Source organism: Grus americana, chromosome 6 (assembly GCF_028858705.1).
Source record: "Grus americana isolate bGruAme1 chromosome 6, bGruAme1.mat, whole genome shotgun sequence".
Taxonomy (NCBI): domain Eukaryota; kingdom Metazoa; phylum Chordata; class Aves; order Gruiformes; family Gruidae; genus Grus; species Grus americana.
In genome coordinates, this window is record NC_072857.1 from 29569335 (window position 1) to 29579663 (window position 10329).

The 10329-nt window shown below is 48.0% G+C and overlaps 1 protein-coding gene across 1 annotated transcript; it reads right to left on the reverse strand.

Moving 5' to 3' along the window:
• Positions 1–4257: 4257 nt before the first annotated feature.
• On the reverse strand, positions 4258–7524 carry METTL21A (methyltransferase 21A, HSPA lysine). Its single transcript, XM_054830848.1, has 3 exons — positions 7071–7524; positions 5810–5921; positions 4258–4754 (listed from the first exon to the last, which is right to left on the reverse strand). The coding sequence occupies exons 1-3, from the start codon at positions 7215–7217 to the stop codon at positions 4357–4359; spliced, it is 657 nt and encodes a 218-aa protein (XP_054686823.1). The 5' UTR covers positions 7218–7524; the 3' UTR covers positions 4258–4356.
• Positions 7525–10329: the final 2805 nt, after the last annotated feature.

Sequence of the window (10329 nt, forward strand, 5' to 3'; positions counted from 1 at the left end):
GTGCTTTTTCTTACTGTAACCTTTGTGGTATAAACTGTCATAACTCCCTTTTTACACAAACATTTATGTGCAGTCACATAAACATGCTTTAAAAAACTCTACAAAGTCTCTTTTTTAAGCAGGATGTTCCATTTACACTAATTTAGTGGCAAATGGCAGAGAGAGAGGAATATGGGAAAAGGCTTATTTTAAGCAGACTATGGTGTCCTCTCATGATCTGTGGCCTGCTGTAAGTATTCATAAGATATTTTCCCTAAAGGAAGGGCTTTTTTAATCTTAATTAAATTGAATTAGATTAGTGAGAGGTTAAGTTCTGAAAAACAAAGTTTCTTTTCCACCTCTGATATTTTTAAACCTGCTTTTCAGTATCCATTCCAGTGGTAATTAGTTCCGTTGTTTAATAATGTGTGAAAGACTTTTCCCTTTCACTGTTTAAATATGCTGGTTTTCCCACTTTTAAGCATTCCTGTAAACCGTGTACTACTGATGTTAATAACAGAGCAGAGCAGAAGGCAGCAAACACTGCGAGGATCGCAACCTGATTATGTAATCTGCAAGGCTGGATCCAAACACTGGGAGGAAAGCCAGAACAAATTCAGCACTGAGGTAAACACACCTCCAGTGAAATCAAGGGGAAGCAGTGAGGTCAGCTCATTATGGCTGGGATTTTGTGGTTTTCACAACTGAGCGTTTTCATAATGCCATTCACGTACTTGCTCAGAAAAATTACATGTCAGTAACGAGGGAGAATCCCAAACAGGGTTTTGTCCATCAGATAAAAATGCAGTTTGGCTTGAATTTAACACTGAAAAGAATCAGGTAACACAGTGCTCTGTGCAGTCAGTAGGTCAGCTGGTAAACCTGATTCTTCTGACACTGCTGCACCTTGAAGCTCTTCATAAGATACAGAGCTGAATTTCATACTCCATGTCTTAATATTAATCAAGCACGACTTTAGTTGCAATGATGTTTTAGAAAAGTTTGTTCCCTTGCAGAATGGCATGTTTTAGGGATGGTTTCACAATCTCACAGCATGTTCACGTCTTTTATCTGGTCATTTCCCTGTGACTTGGATCCTCTCCCTAGGGTGAGTAATTTATTTCTCAAGAGACTATTTGTGTGTTGCCCCACTACTCAGGGACCCATGCCCTAACACATCCTCCCTACAGATGAGTTCATCTGTTACAAAACAGAACCAATGCAGTGGAACCACCCAAAGGAGAATCACGCTGACTTCTCTAGTGCTGGGATGAACAGGGTGACAGAGTGCTCGGGCAGGGTGGTAGTGTGATTGCCAGACAGCCGCTGAAGCATTACCATGCATCATCTCACACTAGAGCAGAAACTCACCTGGGACCACTCAGTCGGGACACCAGAGTTCGCAGGTGTCATCGTGGAGGACTGCTCTCTGTGTGTTTGCTCACTGGGCAATTACACCTCTGCTACTTCTCTCCTGCGCATCTGGTGTGGTTCACTCCTGACATCTCCCTGAAGCTAAGTGTGATGGGAATACAAGAAAGCTGCAAAGCCCAGCCCAGGACAACAGAAGGCACTGCTCACTGCCTGGTGCAGGTGGGTGTTAGCACTGCCCAGCGGGAATGGGCTGTAGGTTTCAGCTGAGTTACGGTCTCATGATTCGTGCCTGTCCCCTAAACACTGTAGCTTAAAAACCAACCAGAACTAATGTGCTTGTGGTGGTGGCCAAACTGCAATATTCCTGGGGCTGGTCTCCTGAGTCTAAAGGAGCGCCCACTCCCAGTAGCAGTCAGAGAAGAAGGTGTCCCCTTGAGGGGGTGCCACTTGCAGAGCTGGGGAGAGGCCACCAAAAGCTCAGCTCTGCAGGTCAGGGACAAGGTGCTCACCTGAACTGCCAGTGTTATCTCATGCTTTTCCTCACAAGTATTTACTCAGAGGCCATAGCATTGCTTCAGCCTTCAAACATACTCCTTCAGGTTTGCATACAGCTGCTGTGCAACAGCAATGCAGCAAAAGAAGCCAGGCCTGGTCTCACAGGAAGGCTACGGGCTGTAACAGCAGCCACGGGGAAACAGACACTGAAAGCTGTTAAACATCAGAGACGGACACAATTAAACTGATTTAAGAATGCAAAACTTTTCTTAGTGTCAAAGTAAGGCCTGGAGCAAAGCACCCTTCTTAAAAGTGTGTAGGTTGATGCATTAGGCATTATTCTGCACTACACTGGGCTTTATTCTGTGCTATTTAAGCAGGCTTTTTAAGCATGTTCCTACTACAGCAACAATGCAAGCTGCTAAGGCTCTCAGTATTGCAGCTGCAGCCTCTTGCAAGGGCCGAGCACAGCCAGGCAGCAAGCTTTCCCCACAGACCAATTCACATGCACTCACAAGCCCAAGCACCAGCATGCTGCTTTCTGCCAGCCCCAGCCCAGGGAGAGCCTAACATACAGTGACCACAGAGGAGCTCAGAGAGAAGGAAACACCAGTCGGGATGAAAAGGAAGACGGGTGGTGAGAACTTACAGCCACACTCCAAAAACTAGCACCAGAGAGAGAGCAGGGAGAGCTCATAATTTTTTTCAACCGTTGCTCACCCAGTTGATAGGACAGAAAAAGCCCGTGTCTGGCACATTAAACCTCACATCGTGTTCTGTTTTTAATTAAAGGTGCTGTCTTCCTTCCCTGAAAGGGACTTCAACTCTAGTTTCAGACTGCAAATTCCCAGCCAGCTGCGTAAGTACTGTTTTAGTGACACCATGTGGCTTCTGAGGATACTGTTGTAAGCAAGTGTTCAGAGCAGCAACTCTCAGGCAGAGTCCAGAGTCAAGCAGGAAACTTTGCTGAAAATACGCAAGATGAAGCACAAGACCTGCGGGCCTCATTCATGGGACCTGTAATGATAAATGTGTCATTTCCAGATTACAGCCTGCACATCGCTCCTGGACCACAGGCCCTCTGCATGTTTTCTAGCAAGTTTGATGGAAGCAGAAGTGATAAAGAGCTCCTAATGTCTGTAGCCCAAAGCAGCTGCTGGTGTTTGCTGTTGCCAGTGCCAAAGACATGCACACTCTTAAAACCTGAACCTGACCTGGGGCTTTGTAAGTTAAGTTTAAAGGAAAAAAAAGTTCCACATCCACCAAAAAAAAAAAAAAGTACTATAGCAATTCCTCCATTTAGAAGTGTAGCTGTCTTCGTTTAGCCTATTGTTTTCACCAATTTCATTCTTCCACCACTAGAAAGAGAAGGAAGTCTGCTGCTGGTGTGAGCCGGATTCCAGGCTGCAGCATTTTTCATAGGATCTTGTGGGATAAACATGCAGAGGTGTTTTTACAAGCTCAAGGTAGGAAATCAGTTACTTAGAACAGTGTCTAACTACCACTGTGCACAGAAAGCACGCTGAAATCTAGACACTGCCCCAAGTAATACAAGAATAAGTAGTCTCCCAGCTACAAAGACTTTACAGCAGCACCTTCCTCTCCTAAATAACAGCTCTCAGAGTGAGCCACAAACAAAGGCAGAAAGTAGAACATTATTTAGCGGTACTTTGAGAGTCAAGGACTGATTTGATATTTAAAGAACAGTTTGAGTCTCCTTGTTTCACTTTCCCTGCTGGCACATGTGCATGTGTACCTGCTGCAAGGAGCCTTGATCTGTGCAAGGGAAAGTTATCTTCTTAGAGACAACCCAAGAACCATGACTGCTTCAGTACTGCAGGCACAGCCTCCACGCTTGCAAGTCAGGTAAAAACACCACTGATTTCTCAGTTGGCTTACTCTGCAATATTGATTCCCAACCCACCTCCCCACCCTCACCCCCCCACCCCCCACCAGATCTTGTTCTTTGTTTCCCTATGCCTCTTCAATTCAGCAGTGACAGCAACAGAACAACTTTATAGCAGCTGCCTTTGTTGGGTTTGCCCTTTAAGTGGCTTCTTTTACCACAACTTTTAAGATGCAGAAGCCCTGAAGAGTTAAAGCATTTAGAGCTGGAGTCTTAGCTTTTCATCCCCTTTTCTAGAGTTAAGTGATAAGGGGGAAAAAAACCCCACTCTAAGTTTCCCACAAAAAATAAGTGTGGTTTGATTTTAAACAACAGGTCTTTTGATGACATTTTTGATGCCTGGAGATTTCTGCAACTTAAATCAGTTTCAAAAATTAAATTTGATAAAAAGTCAGTGGAAGACCCTATACAACTCTACTGAGAAATGAAGCAGAGGTTCAATACGCAGATCAGCTGTATCAGACCAAGTGATCAGACAAGACCACCAGAACAAGAAGCCAGTGAAATTACAAAACTGCAATTATATGCTTAGGAACAAGTGTATTGAGTAGAAACAAGGGGAGGATTGAACAGCATCAGTGATTTACTAACAAAGCATAGAGTCAAAAGTCCTCCTTGTGACTACCCTTCTGTGCTTTGTAGATATGAACATCCTTACTGGAATCGTAGTGGATCTCATAGACAGAGAAACGGTCTCTCAGCATCTTCAAGAATTTGTGATCCCGTTCATAGCGGATACGACAGGAAAGAAGAATCACAGTTTGCTCTGAGCACAGGTGCTCTAGCGTCTGAAGCAGTTCTGCAAAAGTTTCTTCCAGATAAACGATGTCTGCACCCAGGACGAAGTCAAATGCTCCTGGAGGGAAGTTACCCAGGTCTCTTCCCCAAGTCAGTTCCTTCACCACAGCTCTCGGACGTAGTTCAGAAGGTAAGTTAGCCTGTACGTTTGACTCCAGGAACTCCAGTGCTGCCGCCCTGTCTGTGATGGTAACACGAGCACCTAAGTGGTACAGAAATACATGTCAGACAAATAGTCAATGTCCATAAATACAGCATTTGGAATACAATGCTCTAAGTCAAGCAGGCTCCCTAGTTCCTGTTAAACATTAGCAACTCCCCTGAGCTGCCTGATTAAAAACAAACAAACAAAAGAACAAAACAAGCAAAAAGCCCACTATTTACATACATCCTACGCTTCATCAGTCACTTAAGAATATAAAGTGCACTCCACATGAAGATTAATTTGGGTAAGGAACAAAAAGTGTTTTCTGGAGCTTTTTCTTAGTGCATTTTCTTAGTAGAGGAGTTACTTTCTGCCTTTCCGTAGGTGACAAGAGTAAGTTACAGGATTGTTACAACGAGCCTGCTCCAATTCCGTATTTGTTCAGTAGGAGAGAGGCAGCTAGAGAGCCTCTTTCACAGGTCAGACAAAAGTTATGCCTGTGTGATTTTGCATGGCATGATTGTATTTTGTCAAACTGCTTTGCTTGTATTATTTCAGTAGGCACCTTCTACAGCCACTAGAGCTTTGAATTACAAAATTAACCTGGGACAGTTAGCACAAATTTAACATAGTACCCAGTCCCTGCTTCAGCCACAGACAGATCACACGCAAATCACTTCATTTCTCCAGACCTTGGTTTCCCTGTCTACAAGATCAGCTAACAAGGCTTACGCAAGCCTAGAGAGTGGTTTCTGTCTGGAGCTTTATCTGTGCTGCATATGAGGACAAGTGGAAGACAAGCAAGCACAGCACTTGCTCCCTGGGGGAGAATAGCTGCAGAACTGAATGCTGCTGAGCTGAGTACCATGGTAACAGGCGTCAGCCTTAACAGGGTCCCACTATAAAGTAAACTGCAGTGGCACCACCGCTACAATAAATAACGCAGCAGGCTCTGAAGTCTTAACAAGAAAGGAAGATGACTCAGGCAGGAAACATCACAGTTCACATATGTAGCTGTGGTGCTAACTTCTATACCAGGCGTGTAGATGTAAAAGTGCTAGTTTTACTATGGTTGTAAATTGCTTTAAACAAGCAAACAAAAACACCCTTACCTAATAACGTGGCCACTATTCCCAGCAATCCAGTTCCAGCTCCCAGCTCAATCACAGACCGATCCCTGAGATCAATGCCTCCTATCTCCAGATAGGCACTCAGGACAACAGCCTAAGCCAAGAGACAAGGACAAATTAAGTAAAGGACTCATTTCAGTCATACTGAACACAAGATTTCTGACTGACACTAAGAGAAGGTTATATGAAGGGTCAGGCACTTCAGGTCTGCAGCAAGACTTTGTTCAGCCCTTCTCTGTCTCCTGGGTGCACATGTGCTCTTTTTATGAGTTTTATGGAAGACTCTTACAGACGAAAGGAAAAAAGAACCACAGAGGCTACAACTCGGACACGGTAACGCTGCTTCATGAATCCCCAAACGTAACAGGAGGCAGAAAGAGTTGCATTTGGAAAGGAAAAGCTGGGGGGTGTCAAACATTGGTGAATGAACTCAGTATTGCAAAAGTCCAGGATAAGGTTTCATAGTATCTTGTGTGGTATTTCAAAAGGTTTCTGCACAACACTGGCATGTGGTCAGGAATGACACAGGGAAAGTAAAGTAGTAACGCTTCTATCTGGTTATATCTAATGTGTTATATTTTACAGCAATCTTGATAACAGGAGCAATCTCCATAGCAAGTTCTGTCGAAGTCAATGTCGGGAAAGACCAACAGCCCTATGTGCCAATTCATTTAGGAGTTTGCTAAAATTGCTATGCTTGTTCTTTAAAGCTAGAGGTAAAAGTGCAATTTGTGCCTGGACAGAGACCCAACGATGGGAAGCCCTTGGATTCCTACAGCACTACTGCAACCTGCAACCTTTGGCCTGCCACAAACCCTTCTGTTTTGAACAGTTCTTATCCCCAAGATAAAGTCTATCAGCAGTCCTTCTTGGCGCTACAAGCTGCAGGATCCGTGCTGTGCTCTGAAGGCCATTAAGCAAACATCAAGCAAACATCACGGGCCACTGGTAAGAAATGGGTGAGAGTTCTGTCAGTTACCCAGAATGTTTCCTGTATTTGGCACTGGCCATGCAGGGTTTAAGGTGGCCTGTTTCACTTGCTCTCCTCTGGGATCTCTTATGAGGAAAAAAAAAAAGGTAAAGCAAAGTTTAACTTTTTCTTTTTGTAAAAATAAAAATAGGAAAAAAGCCTTCCTTTAACAATTCTATGTTGAATAATTTTCTAAGGTGACTCTGAAAGCTGGGGCAAGCCCTACAGGAAACCATCAAGTACAGAAATATTTCGTTCGGTGTGAACACCTACCGCATCCCAGACCACCGCCGCCACCCCCAGCCGCCGCCAGTCCTGCTGGACCCGGATGGTGTGGCTGGCGAAGCGGTACGTGACCGAAGGGCTGTGCAGCTGCCGCACTCCCCAGCCAGCTCCCTCCTCGTAGGGGACCAAGGCCATCCCGCCGGCTGCCGATCGCTTCCTGCGGCGTGGCGGGGCTCGGCGGGCGCAGCCGCAGCCCCCCCCTCCCCGCCCCGGCTCACCGCTCCGGCGATCTCCGCGCCCGGCGGGCGGGAGCCAGCGCCGCCGGCAAGGCCCTCCCCGAGCGCCTCGCTCCCCCTCGGCCCGCCCTGGACGCCGCCGCCGGGCCCAGGGCCGCTCCGCCCCGCGCCGCCGCCCGAGGCCGAGCCGAGGGTACGGGAGGCCGGAGGCTGCCGCGGGGAAAGGCCCGGCTCTACCCCGGGCCCGGCCCCTCTCCGCACGGCCCGCCCGCTACTCACGCCTCGCAGGCCCTAGGCCGCCGCGGAGCGCCCGGCCCGGCCCCCAGCGCCGCAGCCTGCGGCGGGTGCGGCCTCTTCGGGCCGCCGCCCGGCTGGGGAACGGCGGCGTGGCCGGCGGCGCTCAGCGGCTTCCCCTGGCGAGGGTGGGGGGGGGGGGGCGATGAAATCACGGGTAGAGAGGGATGAGTCTGGGGCTGGAAGGTCTCCAGAGCGCTCCTGCCCCTCAGCCACGGCGGGGCGGGGGTAAGGCAGAGCGTAGGCCATGGCTGTCCTCAGGGCGATGCCGGCGGCCCAGGGGCTGGTGCCGGCTATCACGGGCTTGGCAGCCTGGTGCATGGCACTGGGGGGCCGCTGGCTGGGTCAGGGCTGTGCCTGCGCCCGTCCCTGGGAGCTCCTCGGGGCATCCTGGAGGGGAAAAGTATCTCACTGCTTCCTGGGGGAGGCTGTGGCCGGGGAGCTGCTTGCATTTTCAGACCTACGTGCCACGCAAAAAGGTATGAGGTGCAAAACACCCTGTGGGACATTGCTGTCCCCGCGGCTTCTCTGTGGTTCCAGCTCATGGCTTTTGTTTCAGGGTTTTGGAAGTCAGTGCAAAGGCAAGGCATTTGTCCAGCCCACCAGCCTTGTCCTCCATTGCTGGCATGGTGAACATTGTTTCTGCAAGTGCTTATCACCAGCCTGGAAGCAGTCCCTCAATAACTGAGTAGCCATCACAGAAACACAACACTTCTTGTGCATCGCAGTTAGAGCATCGACCAAGGCAGTACAGCAAAAGTTGCTCTCGGGTGGTGGTGTGGCGGTAACGCTCTTGCGGCATTGTTTGTGCATGGGCTTCTCTCACCTTTGGCTCCATTTAATCTCGTTTGGCAAAACAACACAGTGCTCCTCTCCTTTGCGTGTCTCCATCTCCAGTTACTTGAACTTCCTCCAAAGACTGCTAAAGGCCATGGGAGGGCTGGGGAAGCGTCCTGGCAGCGCTTGCACTCTGGCTGCCTGGAGGCGCTGCTGCAGGTATTCCACCAAAAGGCGCAGGACCTCCAGCCGTGCTCCTCGGCCCCTGCAAGGGCCAGGCCACATGTGCGAAGGACCATGCGTGGGGGAGTGGGGCAGGGGAGCAGCATGCCATCTCCAGTAGCTGTGCAGGTCGGCAACTCCCAGTGTCACCAGCGACAGGGCAAGGCTGGCCCTCAAAGTTGGGGAGCATAACCAGCTCCAGAAAACATCACCACTCTTTCCCACAGGGAGCAGCAAATCTGGCTGGCAGATGAAAGCAAATGTGGTTACATCTGAAAGCTGTTGATTTCAACAGAGTGGCTCAAGATTCATGAAAGCCTTTGTGGAGGAGTGTTACAGGCTGCACAGGGGTAGCAGGAACTAAAGCTTGTTTTTAGGGTTCTGCTACTGTAGGGGAGTGGAAACCAGAATTTCACTTGCCCCAAACCAGTTCATACTTGTCTTATGGCAACTCAGACTTTTCCTCATAAACATGCCAGAGCAGGTACGATGAGTAAGCTTATTGTGGTTTTATGTCCTAAAGTGCTGGTCCCTTGCCACCACTCCTGCTTTTGAGAGTTTGAAACTGCTTGTGCTATTATCTCGATTTTTTTTTTAATTATTTATATAGGCAGTGTGGGAAAAGCAATGAGAGTGATTACACTTGAAATGAGAACTCTGCTTGGATGAGTTTTTGAATCGCTTACGCTGTGCCTAAACTACACCATCAGGCAAATGGAGGGAAACTCCCAAAAGGCACAAAGCTTTGGCCTCCACCTCCAGCACCACATGCCAGCCCTGGGATCTTCAGCCGAGGAGACGTGGAGGAGCGCGGCAGGGCTCCAGTGCTCCCAGCTGCCTTCTTTCCCCTGCCCAGAGCAGTTTTCTTCCCCTGCAGTATTTCATGAGACCTAGGGTCTGGCAAAAGAGCAACTGGAGTGAAAGCAACTGTATGTTAAAATTTATATATTTGTTCTCAAAGATGATAATGCAGCGAGTGCTTTTATCCCAAGAACGCAGTTTTATAAGTCAGACATCTCTGAGTATCTTTGGAGCCCAGCAGGTTCTCTACCAATCCTGCTCCGCTTCCCAGAACTATTTCCCCCTCTTCCCTATTAATGTTGCTTTGGCACTGACTTCTCTGAGCCTTATACAGGAGCATAGAAATTACTTTCCAGATCATAACTGGATAGTGAAGCTATTAAAAGGGAAGCAAGTCCCCTAGAAGTTCAGTAAGGGCCCTGATTCCCCATATTCATTCTAAGCCTGTATTTACTTTTCCCCTCTCCAAATCCATTTTCTAAGAAGGTTGCCGTGGTTTAACCCAGCAGGCAGCTAAAACAAACGCAAAGCTATTCACTCATTCCTTGCCCAGTGCAATGGGGGAGAGAATCGAAAAGAAAAATGGTAAAACTCGTGGATTGAGATAAAGACAGTTGAATAGGACAGAAATGGAAGATAATATGATGATGACGATGATGATGATGATGATAATTATACAAAACAAGTGATGCACAGCACAATTGCTCACCACCCGGAGCTGATGTTCAGATAGTTCCTGAGCCATGCTGCCTCCCGGCCAACCCCAATTACATACAGAGCATGACATCATACGGTATGGAATATCCCTTTGGTCAGTTTGGGTCAGCTGTCCTGGCTGTGTCCCCTCCCAGCTTCTTGTGCACCCCTCACCTTCTGGTTGGCAGGCCAGTATGAGAAGCTTCGCAACAACTAAATTAGTGTGTTATCAACATTATTCTCATGCTAATCCAAAATGCAGCACTGTACCAGCTGCTAGG